The 16,547-nt window shown below is 45.7% G+C and overlaps 1 protein-coding gene across 9 annotated transcripts in view; it reads left to right on the top strand.

Annotated features, from left to right (window-relative positions):
- Positions 1-16,547, top strand: part of RBMS2 (RNA binding motif single stranded interacting protein 2) — a 74,830-nt gene that overhangs the window by 39,162 nt on the left and 19,121 nt on the right. For 5 of the 9 annotated variants that reach the window (XM_033221658.1, XM_033221655.1, XM_033221656.1 and 2 more), the window contains 4 exons: positions 6,595-6,761; positions 13,495-13,553; positions 14,418-14,509; positions 16,251-16,408. In XM_033221658.1, the coding sequence (XP_033077549.1) occupies positions 6,619-6,761; positions 13,495-13,553; positions 14,418-14,509; positions 16,251-16,408 (452 nt within the window). In that variant the 5' untranslated portion in view covers positions 6,595-6,618. Of the gene's footprint in view, positions 1-37; positions 181-241; positions 280-6,594; positions 6,762-12,594; positions 12,716-13,494; positions 13,554-14,417; positions 14,510-16,250; positions 16,409-16,547 lie in introns of those variants that run through there. The other 4 variants (XM_033221660.1, XM_033221659.1, XM_033221663.1 and 1 more) reach the window with 3 other exon arrangements.

The following is a 16,547-nucleotide window of genomic DNA, read 5'->3' as shown; positions in this document are numbered from 1 at the left end:
AGCAATTCCTTCTGTTTGTTTTTCTTTAATTGTCTAGGACTGAGACTGAGATCTTTAAGGCATAATATTAAGAAGACTTTGGTACAAAATTAGCTGGGCGTGGTGGCGCATGCCTGTAATCCCAGATACCCGAGAGGCTGAGGCAGGAGAATCACTTGAACCCAGGAGGCGGAGGTTGCGGTGAGCCAATATTGCGCCATTGTACTCCAGCCTGGGCAACAAGAGCAAAACTCCGTCTCAAAAAAAAAAAAAAAAGAAGAAGAAGATGACCTTGATCAGGTATGGTGGCTCATACCTGTAATCTAAGCACTTTGGGAGGCTGAAGTGGGAGGATTGTTTGAGGCCAGGAGTTCAAGATCCACCTGGGTAATATCGCAAGACTCCACCTCTACGAATTTTTATTTTATTTTATTTTATTTTGAGACCAGGTCTCACTCTGTCACCCAAGCTGGAATGCAGTGACACGATCTCAGCTCCCTGCAACCTCCACCTCCTGGGTTCCAGTGATCCTCCCACGTCAGCCTCCTGAGTAGCTGGGATTACAGGCGCCCACCACCATGCCCAGCTAATTTTTGTATTTTTAGTAGAGACGGGGGTCTCACCATGTTGCCAGGCTGGTCTCAACCTCCTGGCCTCAAACAATCCTCTCACTCAGTCTCCCAAAATGTTGGGATTACAGGCATGAGCCACCACACCCAGCCAAAAATGTTTTTTAAAATTAGCCATGTGTGGTGGTGTGTGCCTGTAGTCCTAGCTACTTGGGAGGCTGAGGCAGGAGGATCACTTGAGCCCAGGAGTTTGAGGTAACAGTGAGCATAATCATGCCACAGCACTCCAGCCTGGAAGACAGAGCTAGACTCTGTGTCTTAAAAAAAAAAAAAAAAAGGCCGGGCGCGGTGGCTCAAGCCTGTAATCCCAGCACTTTGGGAGGCCGAGACGGGCGGATCACGAGGTCAGGAGATCGAGACCATCCTGGCTAACATGGTGAAACCCCGTCTCTACTAAAAATACAAAAACTAGCCGGGCGAGGTGGCGGGCGCCTGTAGTCCCAGCTACTTGGGAGGCTGAGGCAGGAGAATGGCGTAAAACCCAGGAGGGGGAGCTTGCAGTGAGCTGAGATCTGGCCACTGCACTCCAGTCCGGGCGACAGAGCGAGACTCCGCCTCAAAAAAAAAAAAAAAAAAAAAGAGGAAGAGAGAGAGGGAGTGAGAAATACCTCAATTCCCTATAAATTGGTGATGTGGTATTTAAAGAATAGACAGGGTAGTCACAGTGGCTCACTCAGACCTGTAATCCCAGCATTTTGGGAGGCCAAGGCTGGAAGACTGCTTAAGCCCAGGAGTTCAAGACAAGCCTGGGCAACATAGCGAGACCTGAAAAATGATAAATAAAGGATAGAGAATTATGCTGTAAGATACCCTATAAAAATATCTGGGGATCATAGGATCTAAAGTATTTAATGTAAAAGTATGTCACTGTAATCTCCTCTTATATTAAACGTTACTTTGTTTTTTAGCTTTTTTATTTTTTGTTTTTTATTTTTTGAGACAGAGTCTCACTCTGTCGCCCAGGCTGGAATGCAGTGGCATGATCTTGACTCACTGCATCCTCTGCCTCCTGAGTTCAAGCGATTCTCCTGCCTCAGCCTCTGGAGTAGCTGGGATTACAAGCATGCGCTACCACACCCAGCTAATTTTTGTATTTTTAGTAGAGACGGGGTTTCACAGTGTTGGCCCGGATGGTCTTGAACTCCTGACCTCAGGTGATCCACCCATCTCAGCCTCCCAAAGTGCTGGGATTACGAGTGTGAGCCACCTCACCTGGCCTGTCTTTTAGCTTTTAAGCAGCTGCTGAGAACTAATACTAACCACATTTCGGACTATATTTAAGGCCAAAATAACATGAAAGAAGTATAGAGGTAAAACTGCTCCCTTGGTAGTTCACTTTATCAGTGATCGAACAGAGCTGAGAAGGCAGCTTATTCATGATGATGATATTAGCTGACAATATTAACTGATGATATTATTTATTCATCAATAAATATTTAATGTCTGCCATGTGCTAGTCACTATGGATTCAAAGATAGGCAACTCAGACAATTTTCTGCTTTACGGAGCTTACAGTCAGCAAAACAACTGTGGGACTGGCCCCTCTGCTCAGGAGGTAAATTCTTTAGGCTTTTTGCTCTGTAGTAAGCCATTGCCTACCCTAGCCTTTATCTTTCTATCAATTTGGATATAAATGCATTTATGATGCTCTTCTGTTGAAGAATTAGAACTTCCTCAGCTGAGAAACTTTAAAAGGGAATCCATTGTAGGGCTCTGGAGAAACCATAGCTTCTTTTTATTCCTCCCTTCTCCAGTAAGAATATGTCAGTTCCCTGGGTGCTCATACATATTACCCCTTTCTCTCTTACATATTATAGGTAAACATATTATTAGTTTACAGGGTCTTTTTCTCCAAATTGTTTTAGGAAGCTAGATAAGCTTTACTTAGGGGCTTTCTTAACCATTTCTCCCCCCTTGTGTTCTCTTACCCTTAAAAGTGAATATTTTTCTACCATTTTTCTTTGTTGTCAAACCTATACAGCAACTTCAGAAGGTACGTGAGAATAGCAAGAGATAAAAGTTGTTTTAGGCCGGGCGCGGTGGCTCAAGCCTGTAATCCCAGCACTTTGGGAGGCCGAGACGGGCGGATCACGAGGTCAGGAGATCGAGACCATCCTGGCTAATACGGTGAAACCCCGTCTCTACTAAAAAATACAAAAAATTAGCCGGGCGAGGTGGCTGGCGCCTGTAGTCCCAGCTACTCGGGAGGCTGAGGCAGGAGAATGGCGTAAACTCGGGAGGTGGAGCTTGCAGTGAGCTGAGATCCAGCCACTGCACTCCAGCCTGGGCGACAGAGTGAGACTCCGTCTCAAAAAAAAAAAAAAAAGTTGTTTTATAGTAAGCAATGGCTTACTACAGAGCAAAAAGCCTAAAGAATTTACCTCCTGTTCAGAGGGACCAGCCCCACAGTGGTTTTGCTGACTGTAAGCTCCATAAAGGCAGAAAAGTTGTTTTCTTCTGAGCCATATCTTCTTTTCTAAGAATTTTTTCAGGCCTTGTAGTAAGTTTATTATTGACTAAGTCATATTTTTAAACTATAGCTAAGACCTTAGTATTAAAACCAAGATGGTAGCTATGGTAGCAAACCAATAGCCTATTTTTTTTTTCTTTCTTTCTTTTTTTCTTTCTGAGAGGGAGTTTCACTCTTGTTGCCCAGGCTGGAGTGCAATGGGCGATCTCAGCTCACCACAACCTCCACCTCCTGAGTAACTGGGATTACAGGCATGCACCACCACGCCCAGCTAATTTTGTATTTTTAGTAGAGGCGGGGTTTCTCTGTGTTGGTCAGGCTGGTCTCGAACTCTCGCTCTCAGGTGGATCCACCCGCCTCAGCCTCTCAAAGTGCTGGAATTACAGACGTGAGCCACCTCGCCTGGGTTTTTCTTTTTTTTCTCTTTTTTTGAGACAGAGTCTCGCTCTGTCATCCAGGCTGGAGTGCAGTGGTGCGAGCTCGTCTCACTGGAAGCTTTGCCTCCTCCCGGGTTCACGCCATTCTCCTGCCTCAGCCTCCCTAGAAGCTGGGACTACAAGCACACACCACCATGCCCAGCTAATTTCTGTATTTTTAGTAGAGACAGGGTTTTGCCACGTTGGCCAAGATGGTCCCGGTCTCTTGAGCTCATGATCCGCTAGCCGCAGCCTCCCAAAGTGCTGACATTACAGGCCTGAGCTACCATGGCCAGCCTTTTTTTTTTTTGAGACAGAGTTTTGTTCTGTCACCCAAGCTGGAGTGCAATGGTGCAATCTTGGCTCACTGCAACCTTAGCCTTCCCGGTTCAAGCGATTCTTCTGCCTTAGCCTCTCATATAGGTGGGATTACAGGCATGCGCCACCAAGCCCGGCTAATTTTTGTATTTTTAGTAGAGACGGGGTTTTGCCATATTGGCCAGGCTGATCTTGAACTCCTGACCTCAAGTGAACCATCTGCCTCAGCCTCCCAAAGTGCTAGGATTACAGGCATGAGCCACTGCACCCTGCCTCGGCTAATTTTTGTATTTTTTGTAGAGATGGGGTCTTGCTATATTGCTCAGGCTGATCTCAAACTCATGGGTTCAAGCAGTTGTCTCACCTCAGCCTCCCAAAGTGCTGGGATTACAGATGTGAGCCACTGTGCCTGGACCAGTGTATTATTATTATTGCAGAACTAGTAATTAAATGGAAATTTCTTTTTTTTTTTTTTGAGACGGAGTCTCGCTCTGTCGCCCAGGCTGGAGTGCAGTGGCCGGATCTCAGCTCACTGCAAGCTCCGCCTCCCAGGTTTATGCCATTCTCCTGCCTCAGCCTCCCGAGTAGCTGGGACTACAGGTGCCCGCCACCTCGCCCGGCTAGTTTTTTTTTTGTATTTTTTTAGTAGAGACGGGGTTTCACCAGGTTAGCCAGGATGGTCTTGATCTCCTGACCTTGTGATCTGCCCATCTCGGCCTCCCAAAGTGCTGGGATTATAGGCTTGAGCCACCGCGCCCGGCCTTAAATGGCAATTTCAAAGTGATTCTTTTTTAAATGTATTTAACTTTTATTTTAAGTTCATGGGTACATGTGCAGGTTTGTTATATAGGTAATCTTGTGTTATGGGGGTTTGTTTTACAAATTATTTTGTCACCCAGTTATTAAGCCTAGTAACCTATTAGTTATTTTTCCTGTTCCTCTCCCTCCTCTCACTCTCCGCCCTTGGACAGACCCCAGTGTGTATTGTTCCCCTTAATGTAAATATATGTTCTCATCATTTAGTTCCTACTTATAAGTGAGAACATGCGGTATTTGGTTTTCTGTTCCTGTGTGAGTTTGCTAAGGATAATGGCCTCCAGCTCCAACCATGTTCCTGCAAAGGACAGGATCTCATTCTTTTTTATGGTTGCATAGTATTACGTATGTATATGTACAACCTTTTCTTTATTCAGTCTACCATTGATGGGCATTTTCGTTGATTTCATGTCTTTACTATTGTGAATAGTGCTTCAGCGAACATACACATGCTTGTGTCTTTATGATAGAATGATTTCTATTCCTTTGGGTATATACCCAGCAATGGGATTGCTGGGCTAAATTATATTTCTGGTGCTCGCTTCGGCAGCACATATACTAAATTATATTTCTGTTTTTAGTTCTTTGAGGAATCACTACATTGTCTTCCACAATGGTTGAACTAATTTGCACTCCCACCAACAGTGTATAAGTGTTCCCTTTTTTCCATAACCTCATAACCTCACCAGCATCTGTTAGTTTTTTTTTTTTTTTTTTTTTTTTTTTGAGACGGAGTCTCACTCTGTCACCCAGGCTGGAGTGCAGTGGCCAGATCTCAGCTCACTGCAAGCTCTGCCTCCCGGGTTCACGCCATTCTCCTGCCTCAGCCTCCCGAGTAGCTGGGACTACAGGCGCCGCCACCTCGCCCGGCTAGTTTTTTGTATTTTTAGTAGAGACGGGGTTTCACCGTGTTAGCCAGGATGGTCTCGATCTCCTGACCTTGTGATCCGCCCGTCTCGGCCTTCCAAAGTGCTGGGATTACAGGCTTGAGCCACCGCGCCCGGCCTGTTAGTTTTTTAATGCTAGCCATTCTGACTGTTGTGAGACGGTATCCCACTGTGGTTTTGAGTTGCATTTTTTTGAGGGTGCGGGGGAACGGAGTCTCGCCCTGTCACCCAGGCTGGAGTGCAGTGGATGATCTCGGCTCACTGCAACCAAGCGATTCTCCTGCCTCAGCCTCCTGAGTAGCTGGGATTACAGGTGAGTGCCACTACACCTGGCTAATTTTTTTTTTCCTGCATTTTTAGTAGAGACGGGGTTTCACCACATTAGTCAGCTGGTCTCGAAGTCCTGACTTCGTGATCCACCTGCCTCGGCCTCCCAAAGTGCTGGGATTACAGGCATGAACCACCGCGCCCGGCCTGCTTTTCTTTCTTTTTTTTCAAACGCTGTGTCACCCAGGCTGGAGTGCAGTGGCGCAATCTCAGCTCACTGCAAATTCCGCCTCCCAGGTTCATGCCATTCTCCTGCCTCAGCCTCCTGAGTAGCTGGGACTACAGGCGTCCACCGCCATGCCAGGCTAATTTTTTTGTATTTTTAGTAGAGACGGGGTTTCACCATGTTAGCCAGGATGGTCTCGATCTCCTGACTTCATGATCCACCCGCCTTGGCCTCCCAAAGTGCTGGGATTACAGGTGTGAGCCACCACGCCCAGCCTACAGAGTGTTATCTGGGAAATCCTAATGTAAGTGCTGGCAAAAAGAGGGAGAAAGGAATAGGAAATATAAAGGATGTATTAAAAGCTACAACAGGATTTTAAGTCTTTGGGCTATCTCAGAATGTGGTATTGGATTTCTTCTTCTGTGCTAAAATATGGAGCTAAGGAACAAATTATGTGTGTCCAAGTGAGTGCACATTTGTGATTATATATAGTTTGGAATCATTTTTTCAAGAGGGCCAGGATCTTCCTCACTCTCCAACATGTAAATGTATAATCCTTCTGCCTCTTCCTCATGTCTCCCTGCAGCCATATGTGTCATTGGCTCAGCAGATGGCACCACCTAGCCCAAGCAACAGTACACCTAACAGCAGTAGTGGAAGCAATGGAAATGACCAGCTGAGCAAAACCAACCTATACATCCGAGGATTGCAACCAGGCACTACTGACCAAGATCTTGTCAAGTTGTGTCAGCCGTAAGTTGGAGTGCATGTGGGTAGGCTTCCAGGGACAGTATAGATATGGTTTTGAGATAGGGTCTCGTTATGTTGTCCAGGCTAGTCTTGAACTCCTGGGCTCAAGTGATCCTTCTGCCTCAGTAGCTGGGATTACAGATGCATGCCACCACCCCTAGCCTTGCCAGCTCACTTATCCTAAAAGGCAATGGCATTTTGTTTCTACTCCATAGACACATAGAAACAAAAGACACATAGCATTTTGTTTCTACTCCAGAGACTCAGTAGCCTCTCTCTTAAAAAATTCTACCTGCTACTGGCCGGGTGCGGTGGCTCACGCCTGTAATCCCAGCACTTTGGGAGGCCAAGGCAGGCGGATCACGAGGTCAGGAGATCAGGACTATCCTGGCTAACATGGTGAAACCCCATCTCTACTAAAAATACAAAAGAATTAGCCAGGCGTGGCGGTGGGCGCCTGTAGTCCCAGCTACTTAGGAGGCTGAGGCAGGAGAATGGTGTGAACCAAGGAGGCAGAGCTTGCTGTGTGCCGAGATCATGCCACTGCACTCCAGCCTGGGCAATAGAGTGAGATTCCGTCTCAAAAAAAAAAAAAAAAAAAAAAAAATCTACCTGCTACTGATATATATTATAAAGCTTTTATGTGTTTCTTTAAGGAAAGCCAGTGTGGGACGGGCCTTTAAAGCCTAATATCCAGCTTTCTTTCCAGCACCTCCCCCAACCTGATGGTCTTAGTGGAAAGTTGCTGTCCTTACACCTTGAATAGAAAAGTTTAGGGCCGGGCGCGGTGGCTCAAGCCTGTAATCCCAGCACTTTGGGAGGCCGAGGCGGGTGGATCACGAGGTCAGGAGATCGAGACCATCCTGGCTAACACGGTGAAACCCCGTCTCTACTAAAAATACAAAAAACTAGCCGGGCGAGGTGGCGGGCGTCTGTAGTCCCAGCTACTCGGGAGGCTGAGGCAGGAGAATGGCGTGAACCCGGGAGGCGGAGCTTGCAGTGAGCTGAGATCCGGCCACTGCACTCCAGCCCGGGCGACAGAGCGAGACTCCGCCTCAAAAAAAAAAAAAAAAAAAAAAAAAGAAAAGTTTAGTATCTCTATAGATGTTAATTAGAAGGCATGAGAGAGCTGGCAGTGGGGATGGAAGAAAGTGGGACTCGCCAATCAAATCATGTACTTCGGAGACTTTCTGCTGCTGGAGATATTCCTTGGGAATGGAGACCTCAAATTAGCAGATAAAGAAGGTGGAGATAGAAGCAATTGCTGTGCATCTACCCCATGAAGACCCCTCAGAGTTCTTTTTAGTAGATTTGAATCATGGAATTGCCCAATTAGGAATGTTGGAAAAATGACAAGAGTGCACAGGTGTCCAGCTCAAAAAATAATAAACAATAAAAAATAAAGTCTGGTGTATATCCAAAACTGGTCCTTGGGCTGAGCATGGTGGCTCACACCTGTAATCCTAGCACCTTGGGAGACCAAGGCAGGAGGATTGCTTGAGCTCAGGAGTTCAAAACCAGGCTGGACAACATAGTGAGACCTTGTCTCTATAAAAAATATAGTAAAAAGATATATTAAAAAAAAATTTTTAACTGGTCCGTTATCTCAGCTTACCTTGCTAGAAAGGTATGTAAGTGGAACTAAGGAGACTGTCTTGGACTGGTAATTTTTGAGAGGTGGGAATTGGCAGATATGTTGGTTTATGAGGGAGGGAAAGAGTATCATATCAATCTAGGTCCTTGATTTCTAAATTTTGTTTCTTGTACTAAATATAATGTGCTACAGAAATTCTCTCACATCACAAGACAGAGAAGAATCTTTTTTTTTTTTTTAAGACTGAGTCTCAGCCTCCCAAGTAGCTGAGATTACAGGCACACACCACCAGACCTAGCTAATTTTTGTGTGTGTGTTTTTTTTGCTAGAGATGGGGTTTTACCGTGTTGTCCAGGCTGGTCTCAAACTCCTGACCTCAGGTGATCTGCCCACCTGGGCCTCCCAAAGTGCTGGGATTACAGGTGTGAGCCACTGCACCCTGCTTAGAGAAGAATCTTGATTAGACTTTACCATATGTTCGTTCCTCAGTATCTGTGGGAGATTTGTTCCAGGACCTCCTCTGTTCCCCTGCGTGGATACCAAAATTCACCGAGTTCATATCCCTACCCATTTTTTTTGAGACAGGATCTTGTTCTGTCACCAAGGCTGGAGTGCAGTGGTGTAATCACAACTAACCATAGCCTCCAGGGCTCAAGCAATCCTCCCACCTCAGCCTCGTGAGTAGCTAGGACTACAGGTACACGCCACCATGCTTGGCTAATTTTTTGTATATTTTACAGAGATGAGATTTCATTGTGTTGCCCAGGCTGGTCTCAAACTCATGGGCTCAGTCATTCCTCTTGTCTTGGCCTCCCCAAAAGCTGGAATTACAGACATGGGCCACTGAGCCTGGCCTCAAGTCCCTTAGATAAACTGGTGTAGTGGCCAAGCACAATGGCTCACACCTGTAATTCCAACACTTTGGGAGGCCAAGATGGGTGGATCACCTGAGGTCAGGAGTTTGAGACCAGCCTGGCCAACATGGTGAAACCCCGTCTCTACTAAAACTACAAAAATTAGCTGGGCGTGGTGGTGGGCACCTGTAGTCCCGGCTACTCAGGAGGCTGAGGCAGGAGAATCGCATGAACCCAGAAGGCAGAGGTTGCAGTAAGCCGAGATCACGCCACTGCACTTCAGCCTGGGTGACAGAGCAAGACTTTGTCTCAAACATAATCAAAATAAAATAAAATTGTGTAGTATTTGCATGTAACCTATGCACATGCTCCTATATACATCAAAATTATCTCCAGATTACATATGATACCTAATACAATACCAATGCCATGTAAATAAATGTTATACTGTATTGTTTAGGGAATAATGACAAGAAAAAAGTCTGCATATGTTCAGTACAGATGCAACCATCCTTTTTTAAAAAATATATTTTAACTGATTTTAGGTTAAGGGGTACATGTGCAGATTTGTTCTATAGGTAAACTCGGGACTCAGGTATTTGGTGTATAGATTATTTCATCACCTGGGTACTAAGCATAGTACCCAACAGTTATTAATTTAGTTTTTTTTCCCTGAACCTGTCTTAGAAGAAAGGCCATTTTTTTTTCCTGTATATTTTCAATCCATGGCTGGTTCAATCCACAAGTGGGAAACCCACAGATACAGAGTGATTTTTATTTTGCCGTTCTGAACAATTGCCTTATTTTTTGCTGAGTCTGAAGCATAAGTATAGTCAAGGGCAGCATGTAGGATTGAAGTAAGGAGCCCAAAAGGGGACTGTGGAGAGGCAGGAGTGAGGCAGGGATGAAAGAGGTGCCATAGGAGTCCTGATGAGGAGACTGAGCAGAGCAGGTGGGTAGAGCCCTCTGTCTGCTGTGAGCAGGGAGTTAAGCCTTTCTAGAAAGGATGTTTCTCATGCGTAGAAGGACTTCCTGCCTTTGTCCCAGTTGTCTCTCCCTGGGTTGTAGAGGAAGTAAATATTGCTGGATCCTAAAGTCTGGTATGTGGGAAGGAGAGGCGTGGAGTCTAGGACTGGAACTCCTGGTTCTCAGAGGGGCTCCTTCAAGGAAGCAACAGCAGTGACCCAGCTGTTGCCAGCTGCAATGGAAATTCTGAGCTCAAAGTCTCAGCTGCTAGACCACAGCAAGCTCCACCCTGGGGCCTTCATAGGGATAGCAGCACTTGTGTCCTCGGCCCCACAGTCAGACTTCTCAGGAGTCCCTCCCCTTGCCTAAACTTGGGAATGAATCCGAGTATGTAGCCTGGAAGGGCTGGGGTAGCCACATCCATCCTCACCCTCCTTTTAATGTTTTCTGTTCCCAGCTTCCAGGGCATTGCTTGGCTTATTCTGTCTAATCCTTTGGATCACAGAAGTTCCACTAAAAAAGTCAGTGAGATGCTGCCAAGGAGTGAAAACAAATCAGTCATCATATGTTCTTTAGGGATGGAAGGAGAGATGGGAAAATTGCTTGTTTGGGGTATTGTTCTCAAATTCAGTCCCTGCCAACTATTTTCAGTTAGCTCTTGTACTTCTGACTTTGTTAGTGATTTCTGTTCTGTCTCTTTAATAGTTTCACCCTCCTGGAGTGGAATGTAGAGGCTTTTTTCTAGTGGAACACCTCTAAGACAATCCCTGATCTGTGATACAGTACTACTCAAGTTTTAGAAGTTCCATGTGACTCTGCTACCAGAGTATAATTTTCAAAAAGTTGAAAAAAACAACTGTCAGGCTGGGCACAGTGCCTCATACCTGTAATCCCAGCTGTTTGGGAGACTGAGGCAGGTGGATCACTTGAAGTCAGGAGTTCGAGACCAGCCTGACCAACATGGTAAAACCCTGTCTCTACTAAAAATACCAAATTAGCTGGGTGTGGTGGCGCATGCCTGTAATCCCAGCTACTCGAGAAGCTGAGGCAGGAGAATCGCTTGAACCGGGGAGGTGGAGGTTGCAGTGAGCCAAGATCGTGCCACTGCACTCCAGCCTGGGCAACAAGTGCGAAACTCTGTTTCGAAAAATGAAAAGAAAACACAACTGTCATGCAAATATAAAATGAACAAGTGTCAAAGATTTTTATAACTCATTAATGAGGGAACCAACCAGCAGGATGGCAAAATGAGTTCAAAGAACATTTGAGGAACTATAGGAAATGAAGAAAGAATATTGGAATAAGATTGCTACATTAGATAAAAACTGGTTTATATCCTATAGGATAGTAAAGCCACTAACCTTTGCAATTATTTTTTCTACTGTACAGAAATAATTTGCATTTTTACTGGACAAAAATCTATAACTTGGCCAAGTGTGGTGGCTTACACCTGTAATCCCAGCACTTTGGGAGGCTGAGGCAGGTGGATCACCTGAGGTCAGGAGTTTGAGACCAGCCTGGCCAATATGGTGAAACCTCGTCTCTACTAAAAATGTAAAAATTAACTGGGTGTGGTGGTGTGCACCTATAATCCCAGCTACTTGGGAGGCTGAGGCAGGAGAATCGCTTGAACCCGGGAGGCGGAGGGTGCAGTGAGCTGAGATTGCGCCATTGCATTCCAGCCTGGGCAACAAGAGCAAAACTCTGTCTCAAAGAAGAAGAAGAAGGAGAAGGAGAAAGAGAAGGAGGAAAAGAAGAAAAGAAGAAGAAGAAGAAGGAGGAGGAGGAGGAGGAGGAGGAAGAAGGAGGAAGAAGAAAGAAGAAGAAGAAAAGATATGCAGCCCTTTGGCCTTATCACCAAAATTTAGACTTTTTTTGTTTATAAGATGATTTTCTTAGAGCTGGGCATGGTGGCTCTCAGCTGTAATCCCAGCACTTTTGGAGGCCAAGGCAGCAGGATTGCTTGAGGCCAGGAATTAAAGACCAGCCTGGGCAGCATAGTAAGATCCTATCTCTACAAATAATTTTTTAAATTAGGCGGACATTGTGGTACACATCTTTGGTCCCAGCTATTCAGGAGGCTGAGGCAGGAGAATTGCTTGAGCCCAGGAGTTCGAGGCTGCAGTGAACATGTTCACACCACTGCACTCCAGCCTGGGCAACAGAGCCAGACCCTGACGCACACACACACACACAAAATTTTTTTTAATACTACAGTTCCCACTCCCCTCCCTAACACTCTCAAATCTTGACAGTGAGAAATAGAAGTCTTAGAGTAAGGCAAAGAGAGGTATTATAGTTGAGGTTCCTTGAGTGTAATAATAATAGCAATTAAAATTTTTAAGTGCTTACCATGTGGTAGACATTAATGATTTGTGTTTATTCATTTCACATTCCTAACAATCCTATCTCCATTTTACAGATGATGAGGCTGAGACACCAAAAGGTTAAATGACTTGTTCAAGATCACACATAACTAAAATGTGGCAGAACCAGCATTTGAACCAAAGCAATTTGGCTCAGGTTGACCTTCAGTTAAAGGGGTCAGTGGAGGGGTGATGGGAATAGGGTATCAGAGAAGAACAATGTCTATAGTTTTTTCATAGGATCCGTGGTGTTTTCCAAAAGAAAATAAGTAATAGCAAGGATTCTTTTTAGTCCTCAGGGAATTCCAGCCAGCGCTCTGCCTCTACACACTCTTTTGTGTGGACATTGCCAAGCTTCTTTCCCCAAAAGACAGTCATCTCTTTCCAACTAGTGTGTGAGTCTTAGCTGGGAAAGAAGAGAGAAATGTGTTGGTATTATAAGGACTACAGTTACCTTATTTCTTTAGGTACCTTTGGGGAGGATGGCTTTATATTAAGTGTGGCATTTTTAACCCATTTCTTTCTTTTCTTTTTTTGAGATGGAGTCTCGCTCTGTCATCCAGGCTGGAATGCAGTGGTGCCATCTTGGCTCACTGTAACTTCCACCTCCCAGGTTCAAGCAATTCTCCTGCCTCAGCCTCCCAAGTAGCTGGGACTACTGGCATGATGCCCAGCTAATTTTTGTATTTTTAGTAGAGGTGAGGCTTCATGATGTTGGGCCAGGCTGGCCTCAAACTCCTGACCTCAAGTGATCCTCCAGCCTCAGCCTCCCAAAATTCTGGGATTACAGGTGTGAGCTACTGCACCCGGCTCCCATTTCTTTTTTATTTTTATTAAGGCTTGAGTAGGAAAAGTTGGACCATGGAAAGGGCATGGATTTGTCGAGATGTCTGAATCTCTGTCCTATTCTTAGTCTCTGCCCCCAGATTATTACTTTGCATTTTCCTCTCCCTTAGATATGGCAAGATTGTTTCCACTAAGGCCATACTGGACAAGACCACAAACAAATGCAAAGGTGAGAGAACAACTGTCCTTGGTGATGGAGAGCACCCGTAAGTGAGGCCATCCCTTGCCACTGCCCTTTACTGCTGAGATTCCTGAGTCTACAGTGTCAGCGAGGAGTCCCTGAAATTTTTAGGCTTAAAAGATTAGGAGATATTTAGATTATTTGGTGACCAAATAGCTAGAGCTGAAAATGCTGTTTAGGGCCCCAAGGCCAGAAGACTGTACAAAACACCTTTGAGTCTACTGAGCTTATTCTGGACTTTGTATTTCCCTGGATGAGGTGGTAGAAGTGGGTGAGATCTCCTTCTGCTTAGCAAAGCCATGTAAATGCCTTTTTTTGGGAGTGTTTTGGTGGGTGTTATTTTCTGAGGGTGAGTAGTTTTATTGGGGTTTTGAGCAGTTCTAGATAGAACTGGAAGAGTGGAAGGAAGAGAAAGGCCTACAGGTTGGGCTGGTGAGGGGCTTCTTCCAGCAGGTGCCTGGTGGTCTGCCCTGGAGAGGCTGCATTCCCCACATGCCTAGCATTTCTGGGGTAGAGCAAGAAAAGAGAGGAGCGAATTCTTTTAGAGGTATAGGGGGGCTTTGGGTTATTAGAAGAGCCTAGTTCCTGAAACCTCAGATTTCTTAAGGGGGAGGGAGAAAGGCAGGGACACCAGAATAGCTCATTGCCTTGGCATTCTTAGCCACAAACTAGATCACATCTCAGGGTTTGAGGAGCATGTGGATAACTACCTGAAACCTCTCAGTAGCTCTTTCTCCCTCCCATTTCTGTTACATGGGTCATAACCCTTCCTCTGTCTCCTGAAAAGCCTGGACCTCCCCGTGTTCCTTACACCTCCCACTTCCGAGTGATGATGCTGTTTCTCTGTTCCAGGCTATGGCTTTGTAGATTTTGACAGCCCTTCAGCAGCACAGAAAGCTGTAACAGCACTGAAGGCCAGTGGTGTACAGGCACAGATGGCAAAGGTAAGGGTACTACCCCATGTCTGTTCCTCCAAGGGGTTTGTGGTTAGCACCAAAGTTCCAGTTCTAAGGTTTCCAGAGGGCTTACGAACCATGAAATTGAGTGGGCAAGGGCTATCCACAGTGCTTTCTAGACAGTCCATGAGCACCCCTGGCTGCTGGAGGAAGATGTATTCAAAGTCTGTGGCAGGTAGCTCTATCAGCTCTGTTCCTCTCACCAAGTTATTGGCAGCAAGAAAGGTAAGGCGGCCTCTTCCAGTACTCCTGCTGCTTCCCTATTTTCCCTGTATTATGCACCCTGGCCCCACTTCCCTACCAGACAGTTTGTGGTGGTTTTGCAGCATTCTCTAAACAAGTCAGTTGTGCAACTCAGAATTTCAGAACAATGCTCTCCACCTCCCAATGTTGTTCCCCATAGGGGCTGGGTAGTGGGCTGGGGAGGCAGGAGGGAAGCCACATCAAGGGAGGAAACTGTCCCTTCTCCTCAGATCTGTCTGAAACTGTTGTCTTCACCTAGACTACTAGAAATCTAGAAGCTTTTCTCTCACTTCTTCTGTTAGGTGGGATTGTCCCCTTGCCTTTCTATTTAATTTTATTTATTTATTTATTTATTTATTTATTTATTTATTTAGAGACAGAGTCTCCCTCTGTTGCCCAGGCTGGAGTGCGGTGGCGCAATCTTGGCTTACTGCAAGCTCCGCCTCCCAGGTTCATACCATTCTCCTGCCTCAGCCTCCCAAGTAGCTGGAATTACAGGCGCCCACCACCACGCCTGGCTAATTTTTTGTATTTTTAGTAGAGACAGGGTTTCACCGTGTTAGCCAGGATGGTCTAGATCTCCTGACCTTGTGATCCACCCACCTCAGCCTCCCAAAGTGCTGGGATTACAGGCATGAGCCGCCGCACCTGGTCATCCCTTTGCCTTTCTGACGCTGTTATGAGTGTTATACATAGAGCTTGTGAGGCAGGCCTGCTAGACACCTTTTCTGTAATAGTTAAAGAAAAAGAAAACAAAAGGAAAAGGCAGAAGAGGATTAAGGTTGCTGGTGACCACCACTGTTTAGGGCAGTGTGACTGCTTAAATTCTTAAAAATACAACTATTGGATGATATTGCCATTTTGCACATTCTGTCCCCTGAAAAGGCTCTCCTACCTCTTCTTCCAGGAGGAAAACCCTCTGGCAAAAGCTCAAAGGTTTAGGAGCCTTCAGGGTCCTAGGAGACTGTAGCTTTCAGGGCTCCATGGTGACCCAGTGAACTCCACATCTGGCTCTTTCCCTGTTCCCTTCTCCCCTCTTCCTGCTCTTCCTCCATCAGGTAGTGAACAGGCATTCCTACTTAGAGGATTCTGCGTGGCCTGTCCGAAAAAGAAGTGGGAAGGGACTGCTCAAACAAGCCAGCCAAGGAGCAAGGCAGTCTGAGGGAATCCAGCCTCGGGCACCACACTGGCTGCTGGGGAGAGCGGGAATGCTGCTCTGCCTGTTTCTAAAAGAGACAGCCAAACACCATTTATGACTTGTATGATGGGCTTTTATAGTACTAGAAATATTAAATCTGCGCTTTTCCCTCCTGGAACTCAATATACAACCCATGGTAGTGGGACTGGGTGTTAACAAATAGAATAATCTCTGTTTATGTGGGACCGTTCCTATAGTCTCTTTTCTGAAATGTCATTTGTGAGGAGGGCTGAGGGTGGGAGAGGGATAAGAGATGTGAGCCTCATTTTCTCATTATTATTTCCATAGCAACAGGAACAGGACCCCACAAATTTATACATCTCAAACCTCCCACTATCAATGGATGAGCAGGAACTGGAGGGGATGCTGAAGCCCTTTGGCCAGGTTATCTCTACCCGTATCCTTCGAGATACCAGTGGGACCAGCAGAGGTGTTGGCTTTGCAAGGTGAGGATGGCAGGAGTGGGGAAATGATGAGGTTAATAACAAATGTCACTTAGGGGTCACCAGAAAACAAAATCTGTGCCTTTCCCACACAAGGTCAAAATACTATACTATTATTAAAAAATACTTGATGGTAAGTCAA

This window comes from Trachypithecus francoisi, unplaced genomic scaffold, assembly GCF_009764315.1.
Source record: "Trachypithecus francoisi isolate TF-2019V2 unplaced genomic scaffold, Tfra_2.0 Lachesis_group11, whole genome shotgun sequence".
NCBI lineage: Eukaryota > Metazoa > Chordata > Mammalia > Primates > Cercopithecidae > Trachypithecus > Trachypithecus francoisi.
The sequence above is the reverse complement of the archived record's forward strand: the minus strand, read 5'-3'. Positions and strand labels throughout refer to the sequence as shown.